Here is a 16,429-nt window from a genome sequence, read left to right as displayed (position 1 = left end):
ACACACGCACACACACACACACACACACACACACACAATTTATTGATTCACAGGTGTTAATGATTCTTGCTTTGTATTTTCCTAAGACTGATTTTCACAAATCATACTAATTTTTCATTCCAGTGCTTGAATACAGCTCAGAAGCAGAGAGCTTATCTAAAACAGAAAAGACTCTGGAATCCAAGAATCTGTTTTATCTTTGACATCTGACCCTTTTAAAGTCATTCAAGGTTTGCCTCAGTTCTGGATGCTTTTTCTTGGCACTGCTTCATACACCGTCATCTTTAGTCTGCAAAGAGACCCTCATCCCTGTCATCTTTACCAATCTTAAGACAAAACAAAGCTACCCATTACTCCCTTCTTTTAAGCACCAAGACCCCTGCTCTCCTTAGAAAGCTCCATAACACAACCTCAATGACTCTCATTCCTTGCCACATACATTGTGATATCGGCTCCTACATCCTTACTACTTTGGGGATTTCTTTGCAATCGTTTTGTGCCTTTTTGAAAAAGTACATCAAGTTACGGCTCATACTGTTGGAGCTGAAATGTAGAAGTAGAGACTCAAGAAGGGCAACTTTGGCTGTTTTTGGATAGCTCCCCATCACAGCAAGAGATGGTGTCTATGGAGGTAAGCAGGAGCCAGGTGGGCAGATCAGAGTAGCATGAACTGGAGAAGTTTAAAATGTGTCTGTGAATCATAAAACCATGCTACATAAAATATGTCCTTCCCCTCTCAGATATTTGAAAGCAACCTCAGCCACTGTAGGCTCAGCAAACTTAGGAGATGAGGTTGTGTTGAGAGCAATTGGCTACACATCTACCCAGCTCTTTTCCAGCTATCCTAAGATCACATGCTTTTTGCATGCCTTTCATTATTCTTAATTGAAATTCATGGTTATTGCAATATAAATACACATAGAATTATCAAAATTTAATAGAAAGGCAAAATTGAAATGATTTATCCAAAATATTATTTAATCAAGTATGTAACATCCAAGGAGAAACTATAACAGATGATAAAAAGAGATAACCAAAATTTTGTTTTAATTTTTCATAAAATTCCCATGAATGAGGTCACTTAAAATATAATTTGATCTGGATGTGTGATATTGGCATACCAAACATCAAATTGTTGGGTAATATAATTTTAAAGAACTCACTTTTACAAAAGTACTCACAAAGGTTAGTAAGTTGTGTATAGTTTGTACAGTTTTACAATGATATAGTCATTACACTTAAAAATATCTTACATGTAAAAACATAAGTGAGATCATTTTCTAATAATTATAAACAGAATTCCTGCTTACGCAAAGTCTGCTATGGCATTCAATTGTCCTATGGATTCCAGTGACTGGGTCTTTAGCATTCTCAGGGCCACTGTGTACATTAAAGCACAGTTGTTTTATAACCTTGGTCTTGAGACAATCCAGGCTTCTTCCACAAGTCCTGCTGGGAGATGCCACACCCAAACATTAATGGAGCATAGCAATACCTGCTACCCACTGTGATCCTGGGCTGGAGCTCTTCCAGGGGAATTCTCAGATAGTTGATTTAAGGGATCACTTGATTTCCTGGGGTTCAGCCAGCCAGGATTTGAGGGACACACTTGCTTTGCTGGAGAAGCTTTCTGGAGAACTACAATGATTCTGTTTTGCCACAGAAACCACACGCTGCCTTCTAGAATGTTGCGCTAGATCACACTCAATCCAGTTTTCTCTCCTAACTCTTGAAACACAGCCTTTTCCTCCCAAACTTCCCAGCCAACTTCATCACTGCCAAGACAAACTAAGAAATCAGCACTCTATGAGGCCCCAAACTCAAATTCATGGGGAAGGTTTCCTTCCTGTTTCCTGCATCGGTGTTTATCACGATGATGACAAGCTACTAGTGTATCTCCCTGAATTCTAAACTGCCTTCCAAACTACAACATTCCCTCTAGTAATTGTTTTCCCTATCATTTCTCAGACACTTACATCTGATTCCAAGCCCCCACCCTTTGCCTGCTGGTTACCTCTGACTTACGGCTGACATCAGCACACCAGCAGTGTAATATGAAGGTGTATCAAGATCGCCTGTCAATAGAGCGATGAGAATCACCAGGAGCAGAATCCAGGGGGGTAATGCTATGGCTACAGCTTTCATCCAGTAAGCCTGCCAAGGCGTACAAGAGACTCTCTTCACATTACCCCTGCTGTTGTTGTTTCCCTTTAGACACTTATGTTTTTCCTTTTGTAAGTGTGATAACAGGCTACTAACACTTTTTACTTCACTCCTACCATAAGTGATATTTTATTATTGTTTACAGTCTAGATGCTCAGAGGTCTCTCAGGCAACTGCTGCTAAAAATGTACTTCACTGCCTTATTGGGGGATTTTGCTAACCTAGATAAAAAGTTTACATTCCTTAAGAAGTATATTTATTAATAAATTCCTTAGTCATTGCTAATACTGTGAGCATTGTCTATGTGCACAGTTCTTAAAAACAAGGCGATTTCCTCTGTCCACTCTGTCCTTGAACATACTGCTGCGGCTGGCCTGCCCGCCATGTCTAGTCTACTTTTGATCGAATACTGTTTCCCCACTATAGTTACTGCTGAGCATGTGCCATGTGAGGTGTGCTGGCCCCTGTGCTCACACAAGACTCAGTACATTCTGTTTTAATAATTATTATAACATAAAGTCTGTGCTTTCTGTGGGTAGATGTATCCGATTGGAAGGCCGAATACATGAGACTGCAAAATACTGGATTGCGAAAGTAGGAGGAGCTCCTTGACGCTGGCCTTAATCAAGTGTTCTTGTCTCTTGTCATAGTAGCTCCATCTCAATTATCCTAGCACAGCTGCCTAAAAAGACCATGAAGTTTCCTCTTATTTAGAGGTAAGAGCAGCTAGGTCTAGTGACTGGGCCGTTTGCCAGAATAGACAAACATGCAGAACAGAAGGAGTTAAATGAGTTAAATTTCATTTATAGCACAGGTACCTGAAGGAAGAAATACCAAATCCAAGTATAGACTAAGAATGGCACAAAATGATTAAAGTCAGTGATAAGAACAGTAATTCATTCTAGATGAAACATATATCAATATCCTAGGAAAAGGTTAGAGATACCACAAAAAATGAGTAAAAGAGAAGTAGGTTATGAGGGCAAGAGTAGAATACTGCGCATTTGGAAAAGATTCTTTCTCATCTTAAAATTATTTTGTAAATATTTGACAGATTTTTTAAAAGTACAGTTTTGAAAGCTGTGTGGCAAATGTATAAAATATCAAGAGTTAGAAAAGAAAGATTTGCTGTGGACAGTTCATTTATAAAGAATAGATAACTAAGTGGGTAACTTAATTATAAACTTCTTACCTGTCAAAAGAAAAGCCAGAAAATAACTGAAGTATTAAGAAAAAATTACTATCAACTTCAGACTAAAGCAGAATAAAGGTATTTCAAATAAAAGAACATTAAGATTCTTTACACAATCATGCATTCATTATTTTAGGATATGCTTCACTAAGAAAATTGAAAATACAAGGGGAGGAATCTGACAGAAGAAATTATGACTTTGGGGACTCAGTCGGTGAAGGTTCATTCCTCCAAACCTGAAAATCTAAGTTGGAGTCTACAAACCCATGTGGTGAAAAGGAAGAATCATTTTCCAAAAGTTGTTATGTGACCTTCACACACAAGCACATACTCCAATAAAAATAAGTAAATAATAATCATTCAAGTATTGAAGTAGGGAGGTTGGAAGATGATTTGGCAGTTAACAGCACTTCTTGCTCTTGTAGAGGACCTAGGTTCATTTTCCAGCATCCACAAAGCAGCTCACAAACGTTTATACCTCCAGTCCCAGTGAATGTGACACTCTCTATTGATTTCTGCGTACCCAAATCACATAAGCGGTACACAGACATACATGGAGGGAAAACATTCATACACTTAAAATGAAATAAGTAAATCTTTAAAATAGTACTAAAGTAGGCAAAATATTAAAATTTAATAAAGCTAATATGTAGTCACAAAATTTACTTTGTGTTTCAAACATTTCACAATTTTAATCAGATAAAATTTAGCACATTTAGTGTAGATGATTAGGTGAAATAGTAGAAAGAATAATTTTATCTCTTCAGCTTGCAATATTTGCTTTTTTCTTTTCTGCAGCATCTGCTAAAGTAACAAATAGAACTAAAAAGTGGGTTTTGCACAGAATATTAAGGAGAACAAAAAGAATGCATAATTAAGTTCTGAATAAACAACTCTTGGCTGACTACTGAGATTGGCTGCCTAAAAAATTGTATCCAGATGTAGGATGATCACAAGATGACACAGAAAATTAAAATAGATGAAATGTATGAAAATTTTCCAGTATGCAAGTGTGAGGATAATCCTCAGAAGAGAATAGAGAAGTGTGCTCAGGAAGGGACGACACCCACAGCATGAAGAAAGAGATGGATTTATTTTCACAATGTCTCTATGGCATTGGAAACCAGGAGAGGTTTAATCTTGTTCTCTTAAGACTCTGTTTTTCACAATGTAGACAGAGACCAATTTTGTTGCTCTAGTGGGTAGATCTACCTGTAAATTTTCTCAAATGATTGTTCCCCAGGATTGAGTTCCTAAGGGATTTGAGGGATGCTGTATCTCATTTATTGTTAGTTGTCTTAGCTGATGGGGAGCGCTGAGGATGAACTGACATTGTTCCACTTAAGGAGCAATAGAACAGAAAAGACAAGAAAGAGGAAGCTGGGGGTCTTTGGTAATGTGAGGTTCAGAGTTCGCTTTCATGTCTTTGTCACACTCAGTTCCGTGAACGCCAGTTCACAGCTAGGACCCTAAGAGCAAGGGACAGGATAACACATGAGAGGCTGAGGAGTCACTCTGAGTCACTTTAGATGCCTATTGGTATCTATGTATTTGGTTTATATTCTTCTGTGCCACTGAGGATTGAATCCAGGCGTTAGAACTCTGTCCAAGAATGAAGTCGCTTCAGTACTTGTGAGAAAACTCCAGGAGAGCAAGACAAGAGTCCTGTGACCTCAATATCTTCAAAGCATGGAATTGTTTTTGGAATGTGTTTCTGGACTTTTAGGGTAGTATGCAAGAGAGAGTTTTCTTCAGATTATTCACTAAAACTGGCGATTGTGACTTGTTTAGGGAGGGAGATCATAAGCAAGGAAAACAAAATCAGAGGGGGCCTTCATCTGACGATGGATGGAGATAAAAACGGAGACCCACATTGGAGCACTGGAAGTCAGGACCACGAAGGGTGCATTCACCCACTGATACAAGGGGTCTGATCGAATGAGAGCTCACCAAGGCCAGCTGGACTGGGACTGAACGAGCATGAGATCAAACCGGACTCTCTGAATGTGGTTGACATGGGGGCTGACTGAGCCCCCAAGGTCCAAAGGAAGACTAAGAAGCCATTGACAATGGCACTGGGACTTGTTTCCTCTGCATGGACTGGCTTTTTGGGATCCTGGCCTGTCTGGATGCTCACCTTCCTGGACCTGGAGGGAGGGGGGAAGAACTTGGATTTCCCACAAGGCAGGAAACCCTGACTGCCCTGGGGAATGGTGAGGGAGGAGGAGAGGGAGTGGGGGAAGTGGGGGGAGCGGGAGGGTATTTGGAGGAGGGGAGGAAGTGGAAAGAGTGTTTTCGGATACTTGAATAAACATGTCTAACGGAAAAAAAAAAGGAAAAAGAAAAGAAAATGTTTTTTGCCATGTGTGATTTGTCTGCCACATGTAGCTTACCCTTGTGATTCTAACTCATGTGCTTCTTACTTACCCTCACGGTATAATTTGTGAGAGACTGTAAGGTTGGCTACTACAAGGGACTTTCATTTGCCTCAGTTATTGTCTCCGTCCTTTCTGGTCCAGCTGTTTCTAGAGTGGTGACTCCAGGGGCTGGCGCACGCTAGACAGGTGTTTTCCACTGAACTACTTAGCAGACGTGAATCTTTTAGGAAGCAAAATAGCATGATGTCAAAGTATTCTTTATTTCCTTCCTGATACCACTTCCCTGTTCCCCCTTTATCCTGAGAGGAAAGTACTTCAGTCTACTTTTTCTGCCATGTTTTAAAACTGAACCATATAGGACATAATGTCTTATATGTACACACACACATATATTTAAGTTTTTTCATTTATGTAAATGTGTCCGTGTGAATGTGAAGTATATGTGCAAGTACTCACAGAGTCCAGAAGAGGGCATTGGATTCCCTAGAGCTGGAGGTACAGGTTGTTGTGAGATAGTAGATATGGTTCTGGGAAACAAACACCAGTCCTCTGGAAGAGTAGCCAACACTCTTCACGGCTACGCCATCTGTCTAGCCCGTCACATCACATTTTAATGACTTTAAGGGGATAACATCACACTACCTTTATTACCACCATTATATTTTGGGATATAGTCATTCTATCACATAAAAATAAATTATTCATTTTAATAGTCTTAATTTTCCATGGATGAAAAAAAGATGCTCAAGATTTCCAGTGTCTGCTATGAGACACGTATCACAACACGCATTCTTTAAGTTTGCTGGTGTTTGTGTGTGAGTTTCTGCTGGATGTTCACTGCAGAGTTAAACTGTTTCTCCATTTTTCCCCCCAGCAAACTAGGATTGTAGATTTATCAGAAAAACGGTGGCACATCCTTCTGGCTTGACTCTTGGCAGGGTCAGGATGGCTTCCTTTGCAGGCTCTGCTATTTTTCTCATTTTTCACAAGAGCTTGCCAACCTCGGGTTTACTCTCAATCAAAGCTAAAGGGAATTACCTGCCAAAAGCCATATGTCAGACTCTTGTCCCGGAAAAAGAATTCAATCACATCCAGACAAGATGTATCAGATACTCAGATGAGAAAGCAAGAGTCAGGGAAAGTTCTTATATATTATCTCTAACATTCTAAAATGTGAATTAAACTACATTGGAAGAAATTTTAAATTAGGCTAAACTGGATTCCTGGGACTAGAGACTCGTTTTTCACTCAAAGCATAATCCATGGGACACAGTCGTGGATATGAGATAGAAATACAGGAATTTCCTGTAAATGAAGGGCTGCACCTTCTCTTGATTCCTGTAAAGGAGTCCGTACTTTAACAAGATCCCTAGTTGATGTGTGTATATGATTACGAGAGACTAAGGAGAGCAAATATACAAAATCACTTTGTCATTTCTTGGGTCTCATCAGCCAGTGCCAAACAGAATGAAAACCATTTACGTGTTTGTAGTAGTGTTCAAGTCACAAGTCACTATACAAAGTAATAAGCTCATGATGAGATCAATGCAGAAAAGTGTGTCTTTTGGCACGAATTGTAAAACTATTTCAATGAATTTGTTGGTCACATGGCTACATCTTAGTTTAACTGTAACCCAAGCTGCTGCGTACACTTGTGAGGACTTTTCATAAACAGGTCATTTGAGGTGGGAAGACCCACCTTAAAACTGTGTCATCCCTGCAGGTGGCAGCCTATAAAAAGGACACAGAGGGAGGAAACGCTTGCTCTTCACTGGTTAGTCTCCACGCTCAATGGCAAGTCTGTTCCTTCACTGGCCTTCGAGCTTACTTCCTCAGACAGACACTCATTCTGTCACTTCTGTTTTTCTTGAGAGCCCTGATAAATATATTTGGCCACGACTTAGTCCAAAGTAGGACAGGCCCACAGCAGGTATAAAGGTGTCATACTGTGAAGAGAGCAGGTTGTAACAGACTCTTTGACGGTGCCTGACTCTAGCTTATGCCCTTTTGCATACTGATTTTATAATTTGCATTTATTTTATTTCGGATTTTCTGTCTATATTTTAGTCATATTTGTTACCTTGATTTCTATTAGCTGTAGGAGAACATAACACCAGTCTAGCAGCTTGTAAGAAATTAAGACAAATATGCAAAGCTTGTATTTCTGAATACTCAATACTTTCTAACTAATAAAACAAGATCACACTGCCCTTAAAATGATTAATCCTGATTGTATATCTGTCTGATTCTGACATACCTATCAGGCTTTAATGGTGATCTCCAAATCCACAGTCACACAAGTGACTGGCTAAACTCAGCAATTACAAAACAAATCTTCATGGATGTGATAAAGTAAAAGGGCTGAGGTGCTGGGAGTGGTTTGGTGCTGGGGTAGAGAGAACTCACAATGTACTATATACATTTCCAAAGCACAAAATTCATAACAGTTACAAAGGAAATTAAACATAATGCAATGGAACTTTTAAAACCCCTGTTAAGTATTTTAACATTAGACATATATTTATGGTCAAATCATCCTATGTGAATAAACTGTAAAGGCCTGCATCAGGGGATGAATGCCTTGTAAGGGAATGATTTTTATAATCATGAATAATTAGCTTGCTTATATATGGTAATACAGCCTAAATTGATACTTTAATCTTTGACATAAAGTTCTAGAAAATGTTTCTTCAAATACCTTATCTGTCCTCTGTCAATCATGATATTCAGTATCATTCTTAAAATCAGTAAAAGTATTAAGGAGAGCTGGGTACGGAGCCTATTAGTAAGGGGATTCTGGGAGAGGTACCTATCACCCCTGGTTTTCATTCCTCCAGGAGGCAACAACAGTATCTATACCACACAGTTCTTGGAGAAATGGAGTGAGTTAAGCTAGTTTTAATTCATGTCACTGTGTCTGCTAATAATCACAAGCAGGAGCCATTCCAGCCTTGCTAACTAACCTAATGTTGTAATATGTCTAACAATGACAGACTTAGGAACAACGAGAAAATGTTTTTCAGCCCATAATGTTAATAACTATAGAGTGGTTCTTAATTTAACTGGTATCTAAGCGTGACATTTGGGTTATTTATTCATCACTCAAAAATAAAGTTTAAATTTAATCATACAATCTTAGGATATGTGATATATTATACCTAACACTGTTTCATTAAAGAAAAATCTAGAAATAAAACACACCTAACATGTTTATTTCATTTATTTAAAGATTTGCATTATTTTAAATTATGGATATGTGTATATGTCTGTGTGGGGGTCTGTGCACATGAATGTGAATGCCCAGAGGCACTCCCTGAATTGCATTCCCCATGGAACTGGAGTTATAAACAATTGTGAGCAGCTTGGTGTGGGTTCTGGGAACAGAACTCAGATCCTCTGTAAGAGCAGTATACATTTTTAATCACTGAGTCACCTCTCCAATTCCCAGTGTGTCTGTTTTAAGGCTATTGATACTCATTATCAAACTACCATTCAAAAAAATGCTTTTTGCTTTTACTTTCAGACCATTAATTCTGAAATTTAATTCTCTCTCTCTCTCTCTCTCTCTCTCTCTCTCTCTCTCTCTCTCTCTCTTCATTCTTTCTTGTTTTGTTTTTTTAGACTATGTTTCACAATGGAGCTGATTCTCTCCCTACAACACAGTGAAGCCCAACTCTGTGCTCACTGCAGCAGCCTTAAGACCTGTCATAGCAGTCTTGTACTGTTGGGCCTCGTGAGGCCCTGGCATGAGGCCTATTGTAACTTCCTGAGCCTAGCTCGAGTTTGGAGACCTATCTTTGGTCAGGACTTCTGCATGTGAGTGACTTAGCACATCCCAACGAAGACCCACCTCTGCCCAGCCACTGCTAGAGCGACAGAATATTATTGACCCTTGTTTCTTACTCCGTCTCAATTCACCCCAGTCTTCTCTACCCCCATCACAACCCTACATAAGCTCCTGCCTGATACCATTAAACGAGTTCCTGCTTTGAGTCGACTCCCAATTGCATCTGATTGTCCTGCATGGTGGGGCTACAGGAATGGGCGGATAGTGTACTTACCTTTCCCTGGGGAATATGGAGGCTCAAGAAGCCTAGCACTGTATGATGTGTGCCTAACTAATGCTATTTTAAACTTTTTCTGCACTTACCATCTTGTCTGAAGGCATCTGATGAGTGATAAAGGTTGACTGGAGGGTGGTACTGCTGAGCTGCCCCTCGCCAGCTCGGGGAAGAAACACTCAGGGTACCTAATGAAGGGCTGCTGTACCGCGGCCTGACCTTGGAACCAAAGGCAGATGAGGTTGCACTCTTCTTAATTCTCGGCAATGCAGCATAGGAAGTGGGAACACTGGAGAGAGCTTCAGAGTTCTCTGCAAAAAGGAAACAGCAACACAAAATCAAACCCAAGACCCGCGATTGACCTTTGTGTGTATGTAGATAAATTGTTGGAAATCTGCTACAACTTAATTCAAACTAGCATTAAAAGTGGAAAAAAAAAACAGAATTAGAGGCTAACAGCTAGGCTTGGGGATATTTTGTGAACCCTTAATTGCTGTAATATGTTCCTTGATTAAGAATGAAAATGTAAATGAAGAAGAAGCACAGCAAGTAAAGCAAAGGGAGATAGAAAATGGGGGGAGTAGGAAGAAACGATGGTGGGAATAAGGGAGGGAGGGAACGAGAGAGAAAGAGAAAGGGTAAAAAAAATGTTTAAAGATGCAGCTTCTTTGCACAAGTATTTGAATATACTTAGAGCTTGTTTTAACCCATTCCATGTAGGGTAATTTAGTGCCTTCTTTATTACTGAAATTGGGAAAAATATTCCTTCTTGTGTTTTATAGCTACAAAGAGAAATACACAGAGATGGGAACGTCACTGGCTGGAAAACACCACACCATATCAGGAGTTTGTACTGGGGTATTCATTGTATTTACACTAAAAGTTATGCCTTAGATTCCCCCAGAAGTCCTCAATTAACTACTACTAAACGTGAAAGAATCTCTATGGAATTTATTTTATGTCATGTTTTATAATTTCTATAAGTTAATATCAAATAGAAATGATATTATGAAACTTCCATTTTTGTTCATTATTAAGAAACATTTTATTTGCATTCTATTTAAATTCCTAAATTGTGCTACACTAAGAAAAGAAAAACGTGTGCATAACATCTGAAATATATTGAACTATTATGTGCTTGGAAAATAATGTGGTAGTTTGAATGAAAGTGGTCCCCATAGTGTCATGTTTGAACACTTGGCCACAAGGAAGTAGAACTGTTTGAAAGGGTTATAAGGATTAGTAGGTATGGCCTTGTTGGAGGAAAGGATTCTCTAGGGGTGAGCTTTGACATTTCAAAGGGCTATAATAGGCCCAGTCTCCCCCCCCCCCACCTCTCTCTCACTTCCTCTCCTGACTCTGGATCAGGATGTAGCTCTCAGCTATTTCTACAGTACCATGCCTCCTCCTTGCCTGCCAACACACTCATGACCATAATAATAATGGATTTATATTTGAGGTGGGAAAATTCACCTTTAATTTGGCCCACACCTTCTGGTGGCAGCTTATATAGAAGAAGAAAGCTTACTCTCTTTGCTTGCTTGCTTCCACTGACAAGTCCGTTCTTCATTGGCACTAGAGTCTACTTCTTTGGTGTTCTGGTGTGTAAAAACACCAGCTGAGGTAACCAGTCTCATGAACTGAACAACTAGTATAATTTTGGACCTTTTATTGTTAGACAGCCATGGTTGAAATAGCTGGACCACAAAACCTCATTCTAATAAATCACACACACACACACAGACACACACACACACACACACACACACACACACACACACACACGCATATACTCATTCTATAAGTTATGTTCCTCTAGAGAACCTTGACTAATACAGTAATAATTTTAGTGCATAGTTTTGGAAAACAATCTGAATAGAATGAGATTAACTCACACATTGGATTTTTGCATTTCTAATATAACCTGAACTGAACAATTTGCTAAGAATGGGAGACTTTTAAGACATTTATTTGATGTATATGAGTGTTTGGCCTGCATGTCAGTGTGTGCATCACATTCACACCTTGGGTTCATATAGACCAAAACAGGATACCAAATCTCCTAGAACCAGGGTTACACATGGCAGCAAGCTGCCAGATGGGTGCTGAAAATCAAACACAGGTCTTCTGAAACAGTAGCCATTGCTCTTCACTGTTGAACCTTATCTCCAGCACCAATCGTGGGATACATTTAAGAATCAGAAGATTTCTCAGAGAATATATTTTATGTTAATGCCTGCTAATTAAATGTAAGATGAAAGTCAGGTTTTACCAGTGAGCTTTCTCATAATTAAAATTATCCAAAATCACTTCAGGGCCTCAGACAGATATTTTGAGATATAGAAACATTTCCGTGATTTAGAAATAACACGTTAGGTGCTAAAGTATCAAATTAAATTTAACATTTCTCTACTGTAAAATCACAAATATAATTTTTCTGAAAGCCAAGAAAAATACATTTTTGGATGTTTTCCACACTTAAAATGAGCATGCTCTGTATCATCACTTAGAAGAGATCTGTTTCCTTTAGCCTGGAGAAGGCTGAAGCCTTCCACAGCCTGGAGAAGGCATATCAAGTTTACCTGAAAAGAGTTAACACCTTTGAGCAAAGTTTACTGAAGAATAGATTGTAGAGACACCATATAACATCTGTTTTAGAACCAGAAAGCAAGCGTAAGTTGTAGGCAGCATGTAGATGTGCCAGGAAAATGAAAGAGAATGAGGATTTCCCTTTCTGGCCTAACTTACAAGTGTCTTCATTTTCAGAGTGATTATCTGCACTAGGTCTGCGTATCCTGCCTTGCCAGTTCACAAATAACAGAGAGAAACATCCCAGCTCCTCCGAAATATGAAATAATTATAAAAATGTGAGCCTGAGATTTTAATCAAGGTAAGTAGAAAACTTAAAGAAACTTTATGTAACATTTATTCACTTTTGGTTAATTATGCAAAGAACTAGTCTTTATTGTGCTAATTTCAGACCCATATATCATTTTGTTTTGTTACAATTTGTCCCCACTTCCCTCCATATTCTACTGTTGATCATTGTGGTAGTAAATCTTATGTACATACACACACACACACACACACACACACACACACACACACACGCACACAATACTGCCATGAAGGTCAGCAATTGGTTTGTGCCATTAACAGATAGATGAGCTGGCCTCTGACTGGGCTGTGTATTCCTCATCAGAGCACTGCCCTCTCTGTGCACCCTCTTGCATCTGTTCTCGTTGTGATTCCCTTTTTGTTCATGAATGTGAACTCAAACCCTCTCTGTAACCTGGCCATGAATTCACACATACAGCTCTCAGGAAATTCATGTAAAGATGCCAAAGCTGGAAGTCCAAAAGTGAATAAATTATCTTCCTGACCTTCATGAAGCTCTAATCTAGCGGAAATGAAGGCCAGCATGCATCTGCTTTTAATGCAGAGTGGAAGAAAAGTAGATTTAGAGAGCTACAGGCTCCTGTCACAGTTGCAGAATCCTCTCATTCAGCCAGCAGCCATAGAAAATGTTGCTCAGAGGAAAGACCTGAGCTGTCATTTTAGGGAATGCAGGACTCAATTGGACTTGAATTCTGACTGCAAGATATCAGAGCTCTAAAACAAAATTCAAACTTTGAAATCATATTTTCAAATCATATTGTTTAGTTCTTTTTAACAGTAATAAACACATTTTCTGACCTAAAGTCATTCCCTTCCTCATTATCAAGTACTGACAATTTTCAAATGGTCTTTATTGAACTTCTAAAATTTGTTAAAACTAACTATGGAGATATATATATATATATATATATATATATATATATATATATATATTCCCGAGCCACAAATGTTCCTTGTCTTCAAGTGATTTCAGTCTAGTAGCATTGGTAAAGTATTCCTAAGTGCCTCAAACAATATCATTCTGTACATTCATAAAAGCTAAACTGCGTACCCTGAAGGAAAGAGGTGAGAGGGCTTTACTAGTGTCTAAATATTCGGAGCACATCTTTCCTCCTTGAATGAAAACTCACCTTGGCTCTGGGAACACAAGGCTTCCTCCTACCCCCAAATGCTCATTTCACTTATGGAAACTTTTGGGTAAGAGAGATCTCTATCTCTAAGTCTGTTTTCAACACAGCCTTCAAAGATGGAGGACAGAGTTTAAATCTGGACTCTGCACCACAGTTGCCGTGTGCCTGATCATGTCTCAGTAGCTCTACTCCTCAACTTCTGTATTTGTAGAATGGGAATACCCAAGTTCATTTTATAGCATCATGGAATAGAGCAAAGTCATATGTGGAATTGGAATAATTTCTAGGGAAATAGATTAATGTTAGTTTTATTGTATTTATTATCTGTAGTTTGTGCTTAGCCACAAAGTCATATGTGGAATTGGAATGATTTCTAGAGAAACAAATTAATGTTAGTTTTATTGTATTTATTATCTGTAGTTTGTGCTTAGCCTGTGCCACAATCTGGTAGGAAAAGCCTGTCCGCAATTTATCTCTTTCAACTGAGATTAATTTACAAGGTAAGAGCATAAATACTGTCTTTTAATTTAGATTTTACCCTGAAGAATTCAGATAGTGAAAGAATAACCCTTACACTTTCTCACCTTATACTTCTATTTCTATATAAGCAAATTAGGGGGGAAGTGAGGGTAAATGCAGAAATTGTGGATTAAAGAAAAATTAGCATTTGCATATTCTTGTGATTTTTCTCTGTAACAGCAGGACTGCTCTTCTCCCCATTTTTCTGAGAACGGATTAGGAAAAAAAGTGACTGCTAATTTTTTCTGAGAAAATCACTTCTCAGTTGGTCAATCTTTTAATAAGTACCAATGTTGGCAATATCAGTGGAACCTGGTTAGGTATTCCTCATTTCTCCTTCTATTTTCTCACTTATATAGATCAGACCTCAGGGAATGTGCCTTACAGTAATTTCTAAAGTGGCCTAGAGATTTTGTGATAAAACTCAATTAACCTGGTGCTCTCACATCCTGGGATCCCAGCTGGAAGATGGGTAGGAGTAAATATTAATGCCTCCATCAGACATCTCTTCCTCAAATGACCCTGAGATCACTAAAGTTAGATTATTTAATAAAATCATGGTCTGCTGAGTCGCAGTGACATTGCCACATCTTTTGGTGTCAGTACTAACAATAATCTTTTTCATTATTTTAAAGGTCATTTTATGGAGTTAAAATACTGCCACTGAATATGAACAATATTAATACAAGTGAAATGGAATATGTAGAGCAGGGATTCCTTAAGGTAACATTTAATAATAAAACAAAATAAAACACCATTATGATAAACGATGTATTTTAACCCCTTGCTGTATTTTAAATATTTGTAAATTTTCTGACACCTATTACACTTCATAATTCTCCATATGTCCCTAAGTGTGAAAATATTTCTACAGAGAACTTCAGAACTCTAAAATATTGATGATACCACTAAAATGTGCGGTGAGCCTCCATCCTGTCAGCTCTTCATACACTGGGAGCAGATCTGAAGGCTGTGGAAAAGTGAAGAAGCCTCACCAGAGATGCACGGAGAAGTAGGTTGCCTCTATAGCTTCATGCATTGCCTATAATTCTAGTTTTATTTTAAATAAAAATACTCTAAAACATCAAGTGATTTCTGGCGGCTTTCCAGTAGCAACACATAGACACGTAGAAGCAGAGGAACATTGCACACTGACGACACAGTGCTCAGAAAAAGCATAAGTCATGCAGTCTTCAGGCTTGCCATGTGACTCAGTTTGTCATCAAAGTCAGCATGAAGAAATGTGACACCTGACCTTTGCCAGGGCGACTGTTAAGCAGTTCTATCTTTGACGAGGATTCATGTTCACTGTGCAATCTCAGGCCTCTTCTGTTTCATGAACCTTTAAGGACGGATGGGACACCTCAGCTGAGCCCATAGTACGAAGCACAATTAGAAAAGCTTACTAATTTCTAAACACTGTACATTTTCTCAACTGGGTTTCTGCTTCCAGGTGGAAGAAAATTTGAAATAGTCCAGATCAGATATACTCCTTGCCTCAACTCAGGATTTCTGCCTTACATATAAGCTTTACTCCATTTCAACTGTGTGAGCCAGAGAGCACTCTAAAGAGAGAAGCTCTCTGTGTGAAAGCACCGTTTGAAAGTCAAGCATCAGAACTCATTATTCTTACATACAAGGAGAGCAGCTTATAGCAATGCAGTCCTAGTCTTTTCAGGAGACTGAAAATCAGAATTAGCTACAGAGTATGGAGAAGAGTTCTATCTGACCTACCTACTTCTCAGATTCACTGTGGACAATTATAACCACAGTGATGTAAGGCTGGAGAGCTTTATCTTCTTCTCCATGATATAAGGGCTTGCTGATATATATGAAGATATACCATGAAAAAATTATATATCAAATTGGATATGGTAAGATTTTTATTTCAAAAATAAAATCTTCCTATTTTGTATTTTGGTTATTATAACTGCAGTATTTATGCAGTATCTCTTTAAATAATGAAAAACATAATGTGTGATTACTTAAATCAGTATTTTTATATAATATGAATCACTGAAGAAATTACTGAAGTACTAGTTGTGGAGTGTGACCACATTAGCAATGATATGATTCCCTCTTCCTTTG

The 16,429-nt window shown here is 38.5% G+C and overlaps 1 protein-coding gene across 1 annotated transcript in view; it reads right to left on the bottom strand.

The window, feature by feature from the left end:
• The window catches only part of Cntn5 (contactin 5), a 1,188,481-nt gene that overhangs the window by 467,610 nt on the left and 704,442 nt on the right, over positions 1 to 16,429 (bottom strand). The window contains exon 4 of the mRNA XM_087905876.1: positions 9,884 to 10,105. Coding sequence (XP_087762002.1) covers positions 9,884 to 10,105 — 222 coding nt within the window. The remainder of the gene's footprint in view (positions 1 to 9,883; positions 10,106 to 16,429) is intronic.

Source organism: Myodes glareolus, chromosome 4, assembly GCF_982192425.1.
Source record: "Myodes glareolus chromosome 4, mMyoGla1.1, whole genome shotgun sequence".
Taxonomy (NCBI): domain Eukaryota; kingdom Metazoa; phylum Chordata; class Mammalia; order Rodentia; family Cricetidae; genus Myodes; species Myodes glareolus.
This window is presented reverse-complemented; position numbering and strand designations above follow the sequence as displayed.